At 37.3% G+C, this 13,140-nt stretch overlaps 1 protein-coding gene across 6 annotated transcripts in view; it reads right to left on the reverse strand.

Moving 5' to 3' along the window:
• Positions 1-13,140, reverse strand: part of LOC108715516 (leucine-rich repeat-containing protein 7) — a 197,217-nt gene that overhangs the window by 93,612 nt on the left and 90,465 nt on the right. For all 6 annotated transcript variants that reach the window (XM_041561336.1, XM_041561335.1, XM_041561334.1 and 3 more), the window contains 2 exons: positions 8,444-8,646; positions 4,224-4,341 (listed from right to left, as the gene is read on the reverse strand). In XM_041561336.1, the coding sequence (XP_041417270.1) occupies positions 4,224-4,341; positions 8,444-8,646 (321 nt within the window). The remainder of the gene's footprint in view (positions 1-4,223; positions 4,342-8,443; positions 8,647-13,140) is intronic.

Genomic DNA, 13,140 nt, shown 5'->3' on the forward strand with positions numbered 1-13,140 from the left:
TAAAAAGTCAGAATCCGAAAATCCAACATCTCAGACCAAACGAAGTTGTATATGTAAATGGGAGAAGTCCCTATCCTATTTGAAAGTTTCTGTGGTCTGCACTAGAACTAGCCCAAAAATCCAACTGTTTTGTACTTTTCGGGCAAAAATCTAAAAAATTCAGGCTTTTAGGGCCCGAAAACTTGAATCAAATTCGGTTCAAATTTGACTAAACTGAAATTGAAAAAAAAATGTCAGGAAGGCTAGTAACTTGTTCAAATTGGTCCCTGTACATTTCCCATAGTCGAATTTGAATTTGAAAGGGCCAGTGTTTAATAAATCTTGAAACTCCAATCAAAATTTAAATTGAGTTTTGACCATAAAAAAAAAAATAGAAAATTCCAATTTGAATTTTCAATTCGACCCTTAATAAAGCTGCCCCTAAGGTAGTTATTTATCATACACATACTATTTGAGATAGTAAACAAATGGATTGGATTACTTTCGTACACAAAGGAAATATGTATATCTTCACACGAATATTTTCAAATGAAGGTAGCAAGTGTATGCTTGTATGTGGAAGTTTAGTTTTGAGTAAGTAAACATGGAAATATTTGTATTGTATTATGTTATGCTGCCATTTTTTAGATAATATCTGCCAGTTTTGCTTACCCCAACCACAATGAGATATAACCTTAACACCTCTCTGCCTACTATATTTACTGTGGCAAGGTACACGTTTGAGACCGTGTCAGTATAAAATAATAATGAGTTGGACAAGGACTGAACTATTTCTAATTGTGTGAAGTTTTTCACCAATTTAGTATTGAACACTAGGTGCAATGTTGTTTATGTCAATAGAAAGCGATGACAAGCTAAACTGTAGCAGGGTAAAATAGCATAGGAATGATGAACTCATTTTGCATGATTAAACTCAATGAACATGAACCACCTGGCTAACATAAGCCAACAATGTAGCTTGGCTACATAATGTTTTTCATTTTGTGCGCCTCCCCATACCATCCTAGGATATTATTTTAAAGTACATATCCATACAATATCTGCAATGAACTAGCATACCATGAATAATCGCCTCAGACTAAAATTGAGCATATGCTAAAAATAGCCACATTAAAATTTACACTGCATCGTCGGTAGTTAAAGAAATATGAGATCATGAGGAAGAACAAAGGGACATATGAATCATGTTTTATGACAGATCCAAATATGAACAGAAGATAGTACTATACACCCTATCCTCCTTTAATCATTAAAGCTTTGATATTTTAGGTCCTACATTGATTTATACTACAATATATACCTCTTCTCTTTGGATCTTTAGCTTTAGCTTAGATTAGATCAATTGGCTAATTAAACGTGGGTCTCTTCTTAATTACCATAAAGCAATTTGGTATTTCATTGATTTAACTTCTAAAGTGTCACAACTGAAGCAAGTTTTTAAAATTTGCCAGCCTCTGTGTTTGCTCTGTAACGTCTTTAAGGTAAAGAAGTATTGTGTCACTCCATGATATACTGTAACCCTCTCAGCATTTTTCTTCATACAATCTCATCCCAAGAGTCCAGCTTCCTAAATGCCTCCCAAGTGAGAGTTGTAGTTTGTTCAAGGCAGTCGCATATCTGTGTCTTGGTGTCTTTGCTTTTAAGATGAAGAGGAATGGAAAAACCAGGGGACATGAATGGAAATTAAGAAACTCAGATATGGCTGTGAATATCTTGTAAACCTTAAATTAGTTTTGCACTTTATATGGACATTTTTTTGCAACTGGTTATGTCTTGTGGGCTGTGTATTTTCAAGCAGCTAGTACCTCCGCTATTCAATTTGCATTTCTGTTTTCTCTACCACAGTACTTATTCTCCTATTATCTTGCTAGGTCTTATCAGAATGTTTTGGAGTAATTTTGACTGTTAGGAAGATACTCCAGCATACAGGAATTGTACGGAATGGATTTGGAGCTAAAGTTCCCACTAACTCTCAATGTATGTAAAATATTTTGAGAATAAGCACCCTTTTTCTCTCACTGTATAATGTATTTATGATGTTGAGTTTCATCTAATTGTGCATTAGCCATAGCACTCTTCATTTGATATTATCTTTAACAGAAGGGGTGAGAGGAAGTGTTTGACCTCTGCTGGTTTTCCTGGTCAGCAGTAACAGTCAACCCACCTTTTCCATGTGCTGTACCACTTAAAGGAGAGTTTAACCGTTAACTAAAAAAAAACCCTACCCCCATGGACCTTCTATCAGTTCAGGCAGCTAAATCGGTCATTAGAGGTGTCAAGGAGAGCTGCTACCTTGCTACAAGGCTCACCTGGCAACAGGGGCTCATCTGGCCCCTCCGCCACCAGAAACCGCAGCAGATGCTGCCGCCCCCCGTGTTCTTACCGTTTTACACCTGAGGGGGTTCAGGGGGGTCCACAAGGGCTGAAGAGAGGGCCAGTACGCTGGTGCAGAGAGCCTAACTGTGCTCTCTGTGCTAGAAGAGCCGAATTTCCGGTTTGAAAATTGGAAATTCGGCTCTTAAAGTACCAGGAGCGGCATTTTTGCCACCCCTGGTACCTAGTGGGGCACTGCTGCCTGAGGTAACAGCCTCAACTCGCCTCATTGGCGAAGCACCCCTGCCTGGCAAGAATGGGAAGGTAGTTATTGATAACAATTTGCAAGACAGCAGTAAAAGGACTGCAGATCAAGACATCAATTCAGGGCACAGTCAATCAAGACACAATTCTTGGAAAGAACTAGAATAGCTGTCTGTCTTAAAGGGGAACTATCGCAAAAATGAAAATTTAATTTAAGCTTCATCATACTGATAAGAAACTTTGTAAATACAATCAATTAAATATTCTGCATTGTTTCTGAAATAATCAAGTTTATCTTCACTATCCCTCTCTCAGCATCTGTTTCTCTTCATTCTGTGTTCTTGCAGAAATTACAAATTCTGTACCATTTCTGAAATAATCAAGTTTATCTTCACGATCCATCTCTCAGAATCTGTTTCTATTCATTCTTTCTACATGCAGGCGTTGAGTGTCTAACAATCATTGACTGTTAGATCCAATATATCTTATGGGGGGCTCCTTTTGCTTAGAAGATATATTAGAGCTCACTCAAATAACTGATTAAAGTACAAACAAAATCTAACAGATCCTGCATGTAGAGAGACATGATGAAATTTTAATAGAGTGAGCTCTAATGAATCTTCTAGGCAACATTTCTTTGCATGAAGAAAGAATAAATAGAAACAGATGCTGAGAGATGGATAGTGAAGATAAACTTGATTATTTCAGAAATGGTACAGAATTCTTATTCAGTATGCTGAAGCGTATATTAAATTTTTATTTTCGTGATAGTTCCCCTTTGATATTAAAGGTAAATATAATAAATGCATTTGATTTGGTCTTTAAGGAAAAAAAAGTATAGTACTATTCTTAAGCAGTACTATTAACTGAGGTATTTTGAAGACATGACAGTAATCCTTAAAGAGTTCTGAAATTTTAGCAAAAAAAAATAAAATTACATATATGTTTACAGTGTACATAGTTTTGTTTTTAATGTACCCAGCTTGCAGTGAAGTGGTCCATTAAATAAGTAAATAATTAGAACTGTAGCATGTGATATGTGCTATTTGTTTCTAAGTCTCTTACAGTTGTAACAAGTTTCTGGAACACATGTAATTAACCCCTTGCCCCTAAATTGCCTATGAGATCACAAGAATGCCTATTCCTTCACAATGTTACTCAGAAGCATGCACAAGATGCACATCAAGGTTACTTTGATACATTGCTCAGCAGCATCTGTGGAATATTAGCAACTATTGTATCAAATCAAACAGCTGGCATTAATGAAACTTAGGGATTCTGCTCAGCAAGAACAAAGATAAGAAATGTATTGACTAAATGTATCAATTTAGAACAGTCAGAGATTAAGTGACCCCCCCCAAGCTGCTTTAGAAGGTGAAAATGTTACTTTACACTTCAATATTAGAAAAAAAGGTCAAAAATAGAAAATAATTGGAAAAAAATCTTTGTTTATGGTGAACAACCTGAAACCAACTGAACTGAAAAAAAGTGTCTGAAGGCATACAAACCCCTTAAAGCTAAGATCTACAGTATATAAACAGGTCAAATATGCTGCTTAGTCATCTAATGAATTTCTAAACTCATAGAAAATGGTTCCTAGAAAAGCATTTTCCTTGCAATTCCTTGTTGAATCAGGTATCACTTACCATTCTTACTGATATCCAACTCTTTCAGATTCACTAAACTTGCAATAGTCGTTGGCAGATTTGAAAGATCATTGTCTTGTATACTCAGCTTCCGAAGAGCCTGGCAACTGAACAATTGCTGTCAAGAAAAAGCGAGATTAACTAAAAATGTTGAAAATGTTAACCATGAAAGTCTATGACACACAGGCATCCTGACCACTGCTTGTCATCCAGCAAAAAACAGCAGTTATTCAAAAAAAGCCTGTGTCCATCTGTCACTGCTTGTAATGTTAATCTATGAAAAGTGCCCTGTCTGTCAGAAAGTACAGTGACAGATTCTACACACAAAATTTTCTTTTTTTTTTCTGTTGGATGGTGGCAGCCGTCAAAATGCCTGAGAGTTGTAAAACAGAATGCAATGTGTATTTTAGAATAGAAACAAAATACATTCAGTATCGCTACTGTGAACCTATACAGGTTACTAGGATCTGGTGAGGCACCTTTGACTTTAAATACCCCAGCATGCCCCCAAACTGATGGTACCGCACAGGTGCCATTAACTAACTCTTGGAGATATGCTAAGATATAATTTCATGCTGCTTTTATAAACAGCACTGAAATGCTGTTGTTATCACTTGCAATTTCATGCACAAATGAATTTCAGAAACCAATTACAGCATGATCAGAATAAACAGAATTTCTAGACTCTAACGTTAATATTTACCTGGAATGGTATTGGGCTTTCAGCTTTGCCTATAAATAATTATAACTTTCTGGCTTGGCTGAAGAAGGCATGAAATTGTATTATACTCATCTCTCTTTTCCAGGTTTCATAAGGTAAAATGGTATTTGAGTTTAGTATCAAATATCTAATGAGTTTGAAAACAAATGTATGTGATCTTTTATCATTAACATTATCACATTAGAATACCCTCAATGTATTTTTTAAAAAAACAATATCTGATGATCTATTCTTAGAATATGATTCTCTGTGGATATTAATAATATAACACACAGACAAGATTTCTATCTTCGTATTGGCATACTTACAGGGGATTGCCTTGCTACAATATGCACCATATGTTCATTAATTTGGTAGTAGAGGTGCTCACCCAGCCTGTTTATATTATGAATAAACCACTGCCCTAAAATCAGAAATACTATTGTAGGGGGGCAAAGGTTGTGCTAACTTTATTTGAGGTAGTCCACTGGTAGGACTTTGGCCAGCTTATTGTTGGGCCTGTTTTACTGTTGAGAGAGGGAGCCGTTTCCCTGGGAGTTCAGTATTTTGTCAGGGTTCCCTAGATTTTAAAAAGAGTAGCAACCACATGTTCTCTTTAGACTCTATTCACTAGAAGAGGTGGTGTGCTAAAGAGTCTGGAGTGTAGATAGGCTTCAATAGGTGAATTATGTGCCAGGAAAGATTTGTAATAGCTTGCCTGTAACTGGCAGGATATGGGTAGTTAGTAGAGCAGCCAGATGCTCTAACGAGGAGGCCAGGAGAGGTTAGTAACCTGCTCAGGCAAGAAAATTCCTGTAGTAATACTCGATAGTAAGCTTTGCCTAGCACTGGGGACTAGTTCCCTGATCTGTGAGTACTACTTCTGGGGTGTTGTGAACACTACAGCTGTGATTGTGTAAGCGTACCATCTAAGAAATTAAAGTGCATTTATGAGCATTTATGATATGAGTGATGATTGTACTATCCAACCAGAACCAACTAATAGTGCTGTTATTACTGCCATTTAAAGAATCCTTCTGCCAGAGTAAAAACAAAATGGCCTGGGTAAGGTATAAATACCATATGTTTCCTTTTAGTAATACTGTATGTTACTAATATTTAAGCATATTTTAATAAAGTGAACAAAGGACTGTTTAAGATGGTGCATCTTTCCTTTATTTTATCTCCAGGGATGTGGCTGATTATAATTAGCATCTTTTTTTTCATCCCACAAGCCTAGACATAGCAACACATACTATGGGGCAAATTCATCAAGGGTCGAATATCGAGGGTTAATTAACCCTCGATATTCAACTGGAAAATGACAATCCTTCGACTTCGAATATCGAAGTCAAAGGATTTTGCGCAAATAGTTTGATCGTACGATCGAAGGAATAATCGGTCGATCGAACGATTAAATCCTTCGAATCTAACGATTTGAAGGATTTTAATCCAACGATCGAAGGATTATCCTTCAACCAAAGAGACTTAGCCAAGCTTATGTGGACCTTCCCCATAGGCTAACATTGGGTTCGGTAGCTTTTAGGTGGCGAACTAGGGGGTCGAAGTTTTTTCTTAAAGAGACAGTACTTCGACTATCGAATGGTCGAATGGTCGAATAGTCGAACGATTTGTAGTTCGAATCCTTCAATTTGAAGTCGTAGTCGAAGGTCGAAGTAGCCCATTCGATGTTCGAAGTAGCCAAAAAAACACTTCGAAATTCAAAGTATTTTTTCTTCTATTCCTTCACTCGAAGTTAATGAATTGGCCCCTGTGTGTAGTATAATAATGTTTTTTTTTTTTCAGCCAAACTATTTCAGCCAAACTATTTCCTTCCAGCCTTGTAATACATAATTTAGTTTTCAGCAAGATGTTCTCATCTGTATAGCTGGGTAACACTATTACACAGAAGACATGAAGCACATTAATGACTTTCCAGATGATGCTACAAACATTCTGTTTATTCATCACAGCAGAAGGATAATAGTTTGTCTCTAAACCCAGGCAGGTGTATTTCTATTACACTTCTGTCCTGATTAGAATGAATTTGCCTCTCTACATGCATCCTTGGTTCAGTTTATTATGGGCCAGAGAACATAAACAATGACAAATAGATCTAACTAGACATTTTCTGGCTCATGTAATCACAAAACACCGTCTATTACCATAAGAAAATACAGTCTGGGGCATGACTAAGGACTTAAAATGTGTATTCCTAAAACAATACTTTAAGGTTTATATGATTATATTTGTAGATACTAAATAAAACACCGTATTTAAAGTGACCCTGACATCTGAAATACATGTGCACCATTATACACCATTTTAGTACACAAAAAATCTGCTTATATGTTATGGTTTTCACTTTCTCTGGTTGTTGTTTCTAAGAGCAATTATCAAGAAAATAATTAGTGGACTGATGCATCAAAGGAGATGTTGGCTGGGTTGGCAGCTAGAGCTTCCCACTCGTAGCAGCCAGTATTGAATTTGTTGTACTGTAGTTTGGTGGATTTGTAGCAGTTTCACTAAACCATAAAAATGCCATATTTTATATACTGAACTTATTGCACCAGCCTAAAGTTTCAGCTTCTCAATAGAAGCAATGATCCAGGACTTCAAACTTGTCACAGGGGGTCACCATCTTGGAAAGTGTCTGCGACACTCACATGCTCAGTGGGCTCTGAGCAGCTGTTGAGAAGTTAATCTTAAGGGTTGTCGCAAATTACCAAGCAGAAAATGAGGTTTGTCTGTAATATGAGCTGATGCTACAAGGCTGATTATTAAATTATCATTCTATTTGCACTGCTTTCTGTGCTGCCATGTAGTTAATATCTGTATTAATTACTAATCAGCTGTATACTGTGACAATTATATTATATGTGTACTGTATATTTTGAGTTTGTCCCTAAACTCAGTAAGTGACAGCAGCACAGAGCATGTGCAGTGAATCAGCAGAAAAAAATATGGGTAGCTACTGGGGCATCTTTGGAGACACAGATCTTCACTGCTAAACGACTGTTGTTGCCTTGGGCTGGTACAGAAGCCCAGAACATAAGGTACAACATTTCTAGCCTTCTTCTTTAGTTAAGCTTTAGTCCATTAAGGTGCCTACTTGGTGGATGGTAGAGTGATTATGTGCCATCTTCTTCTCTTTGGTAATCTTCAGGAAGTAAGTGCCATATCTACGCATGCACAGATGGAGCAATTTTTTTGCCTCGCGAAAACTGTGCATGCGCCGAAACGCACTAAAATTGGCAAATCGCCGGTCTCATGCCGAAGATTATCGAAGTGGCTGAAAATGGTGCCCTTGAATTATGTTGGACAGAAACTGCACCTAGAGGTGAGTACAGATTTAGGGGCATTTGCCGAGTGTAACACTTAGGCTGGGGGGAGGAGGGAGAGGGGGTCTATGTAAGGTAGGGGGGTAGGGGTTTTTTAACTTTAGGGTTTAGTTCTTTAGTTAAAGGCATTGTTCTGCCATAAGTTGTATTTTGGATATTGAAATGTACATAAAACTAACCTTAGGTAACTCTTCAATTTGATTAGCATCAAGATAAAGCTCTTCTAATGTTCTTTCCAAACTGAACACCTCCTTTGGCACCTGCTGAAGGCTGCAGTGGGAATAATCCAAAACTGATATTATCTCCTCTTCACCCCGAAAACACCTACAGGGGACCAGCCTCCCAATTATTTTCCTCTTAGTTGTCATCTCCAGGCACTGCACTGAATAAGAGAAAAGAGAAATATTTTACTCCTTAATCAGTTATATTCAATTGAACATGAAGGCCATATTGAATACACATATTGATTACACATATTCCACTGCCCTTTAATTTTCCAAATAGAAATACAAACAGGCAAAAGGTGTTAAAAAGAAGGTGCATGGTTATCATATTAATTTGTATATAGGGAGTTTGCTTCCCCCAAGCATGCCAATGAAGGAGGAACCTGCACCCATGGCATCAGCCCATGCAAACTTCTTTCTTCACCTTGTGCCAGATTAAAAAACCTACACACCACCCACACTGTATGTAGTGCCACCAATTTCTGGAACTTCATACACATTTAGACATGTTTTCAGGTTTTTTTTTAAATATGACAAACAAGAAGGTTGGATAATTATGGACCAAGTTATACTATTTTTGTCTTTGAATAATGTGTGATATTCAGAGCAAAAAAAATGACTTACATGGCCCAAATACCCATGGTAATAAAATAACCCATGTAAAGTATTTATGCCACATGCCAATAATGAATATATCACTGACAAGAGATGGATCCACATTGCCTTACGCATTTCTGGAAAAAATCCCTTAATCATAGCCTGTGGTTAAGGTAATTTTTTCCCGATATGCGTAAGGCAATGTGGGTCCATTGTTGGAATAAATACTCCTTATTCATTTTAGCTGGAGTGCCGCCTATCTGTTTTCATATATCACCTTTTAAGCTACTACTATACAAATATTTAAGGTGTTTAATGTGGTGGTCAAACAACATATCATGAGAGCAGATCACCTTGTTTCTTTGCTCAAGTCCAGAACTAGTGGTAGGCAGAAGAGGCACTTGCCTAGGGCGCAAAGATAGAGGGGCACCAGGCACATACCTCTTCTGCCGATTTCCCCTAGTTCGAACCTTTGTGTCCCCCATCTGTGGCAGCAATACCTCTATTATTGCCACGTGAGGCCTCACCTTAATGTTCTCTTCCGTGCACGTACACACGTAGAAGGAGGGGGTTGCCTAGGGCGCCTGCCTGGCACTGTCTTTGCTACCTTTCTTATGGCCTTAAAACATATATTTATATGTATATTCTGTATATGTAGTTTCTTTTTACTCAATATACAATATACAGATAACATGAACAAACACAACTATCCCATCAGGGACAAAGCATGGTTCTTAAGTTTGTATTGAAACAGCCAAGCATTCAATAAACAAAGCTGCTTAAGATTATCCAGGTATTTTACACCGATATATATAGTTAAGTGCCCCCATACCCCCCCCACCCCCCACCAGCCAAGTCAGTTTGCCCTTACTGGCACCTGGAAATGTATTCAGCCGAGTGTCAATAACATGTATTGAGCCTGCAAGTGGGGTGTTTACTATCATTCCTAAGAGCAAGAGAGTGGATGTGCACATGTATGTTCTATTGATCTTACCTTAAGCAATTATGGCACCTGGGTAAAGCAATACTTTTGCTCATTTCTATACACTTGTAATAGATGTAAATTAGCAGGAAGACAGAACTACAAGTGCTTCCTTAGAAACGTCAACCTAATCATAGTTACTTGCCTTAATGAAAATAACCCTCAAGCAATCATTTGAACTACTTCTACCTGTAGGATGCACGAGGATGTCTCTAGCGATATGTCACTGCTAGCAAAAGCATTAAACAGAAAAATTACATGACTCACGTGCTGACTCTTTTAGAGGAAATCTTTGTATCATTTCAATGGGAGCAGGTGCACAATCTATATTTATTTAGGACTGTAAGAAAAGAAGGTTAACTATCATCCTTGGGCTCTGTTCTCATTTCTGTACTGAACAAGCTTGTGCTTTTAAAGATTTAAATTGCAGTCATCTTTTGCCTATTTCCTGCCTTTATTAATAGCTAGAATGAAAAGTGGCACAAGTACAGGGGTGAACTATAGAACATAGGTGCATAAAGTGCATAGTGAGAGCCTCGGGGAAGGGTAGACACAGCCACAATTGCAAAGCAGAAAGAGAAATTGGTTATTAGGTTCAAAGAAATGCAAACACTATAGCAATGGCGTAATGCATAAAAACACGAAGTGCATAAAAATTAACATTGAAACAAAAAGGTCATTTTGTTAGCCAAAAAATTCTGGTGCTGCCTTTCAATATTTTGGCTGGCCTTTCAATACATAAGATAAAATCTGATTTGGTGGGAAAAATGTGTTGAGCTTCCTCAACTGACAAGGGCAGTGTCAAGCATATGGGGAAGTACCCCACCAAAGTTATCCCTTAACGCACCCCCCTTTTTTCCTGTATTCCATTCATAGCCCCCTTTCTCCTTCGAGGACACTGTAATGACATACATTTTGGGATTGAAAAGGCTACAGCTTTTAATTACAGTTTTAAAATGCAGATACAAAATAACATATCGATTTTAGAAAAACAACTGGTTAACAAACTATTAACCTGAGGAAAACATTGTTTGCAATGAATGCTTGCAAAGAATAAACTATTGTACACCCTCCTGGTCTACCTGACAGCCCCTCAACCTCATGAGATCAGATGGGCAAGTGAAACAAGACAACCAATTTTAACACCCTATTGCAGGACCCATGTCAGCCAAGAGCCTGCACCACTACCAGTTAGCTATTTAGCCATAACAATCCCTGGCCATAGGCCCCCAAGGCAAGCATTCCAATGCCAGCTGTGACAGAATAAAAGTCCTAAACACTTCAGTTATTTGTTACACATGGACACACCAATTAGCTAAGGATGGGTGGTTGGAACATGGCTTCAATCCCACAGAATAGAGTTGAGCTCCCCATCTGACTCTCCTACCTCGATTCGCCCCCTCCTCCTCCAACCCTACATCACTTCCTCTGTGCTCTTCCTAGTCCTGTCACTATACTCCTTCCTCTATGCTGCACTCTAGTCCAGAGTTCCTATTCCTGTGAAACTAGGTGGGAAATTGTGCAAAGGGAATATCAAATTTGCAGCAAGTCATATTTTTTTTTTGTGTTTACTGTCAAAATAACACTACTTAGGCAGCCTTTTTTAACAGCATGCACAGTAAAGGTCATAGCCAAAGGACCCTATCCAGGTTATTTATTTAATGAGACATGGAAAATATTTTGTTAAAAGAACGATAAAATAATACAAGGACTAATTTCATCTTATATACTGACCACACAATGTTATTAATTAAATGAGGTATTCGTATTGAATATCGAATTCCCACTCTGCTTGATTTTAGGTGCACATGGTGTTTTTCACACATGTTCACAAGTTTTTACATTCATGAAAATGTTTTTTTTTCTGATGTATGAAAGCACTTTTGTAATTCCAGTCATGCATTTTTACCAAAAATTTTAAGGAGGTTATAGAAATTTTATCCTAGGAGCATTGCTAATGAAAGAACCTCAACTTGTACATAAATTCTCCCAATGGACTCATGGGAAATTCAGTTTTCATGAGAATATTTTTTTTCTACTTTTAAAATTAGAATTTTTTTTTCTTAGATAGTACAGTACATGCCTGAAAGTGAAATGCCTGTTTCCCAGTTTACACCTGGCACAAATACATGGAAAGACCACAAGATCAAGATCTGCTAGATGTAAGATACGTCAAGATGAAAAAAGTCTCTGGTTTGATAAATCAGCCGCTTAATGCTGAGACTATATAATATGTTACAGTCTTAATATTTACTGAACAATGCAATTTAATCCAAAACTATGCCCCAGCCAGTGCACGAGTAATTATAGGGCTAGAGGCAAATACAATTATACATCCAGTGAATCAGAGGAATCTGAGAGATAGCAAGATCTGAATGATTATAGAATAAGGCCCAGATGTATGGTTACCACATTCCAAGTTAATACATGTTGTTAAGTATTTTACTGGGAAGAAATGCCATTCAGCAGAGATTTCATTTTGTAATCAAACATGTCCCTGTTGTAGAATTTAATTTGGCAGGTATCAGTAAAGTAATTCATAAACAAACGCATGCAATGAAGCATACACAAATTGTACAGAGACAGTAAAAAAATAAGCAAATGAAGCATTTACCATTTATATAGGTAATTAGGAGTTATTACTGCCATTGGCAGATGTATGTGAGGCATGATAAAGTAGATGTTTTTTCAGATAATGCCAAGACAAGAGATGTATACTTTTTTCATGATCCTATCAAGTTGGATAAGTATATTGTAAATGGCCAAATGAAAGGGTAGCTTGTAATATTCTCTATACCCCAAGACATTAAGAACAACATTTGTGTACCTTTTGGGGCAGGACAAGAAATATCTTGAAAATGCAGCTGGTTTCCAGGATCAAACTTTGAACTACTGGAGGAGCCAAATCACAGGATCCCAAAGTTGCCTTTTCAAAAGGATTGCACACTCAGTTTACAAAAATTATATGATATATTTATTACATGGAAAAAAAGAAAAATTTACAAAGAATACAAAATCAAAGGTAAGCCCAACAAGTTTCGACCATATTGGTCTTCCTCAAGGACACAAATAA

The sequence above is a fragment of the Xenopus laevis genome, chromosome 4S, assembly GCF_017654675.1.
Source record: "Xenopus laevis strain J_2021 chromosome 4S, Xenopus_laevis_v10.1, whole genome shotgun sequence".
Taxonomy (NCBI): domain Eukaryota; kingdom Metazoa; phylum Chordata; class Amphibia; order Anura; family Pipidae; genus Xenopus; species Xenopus laevis.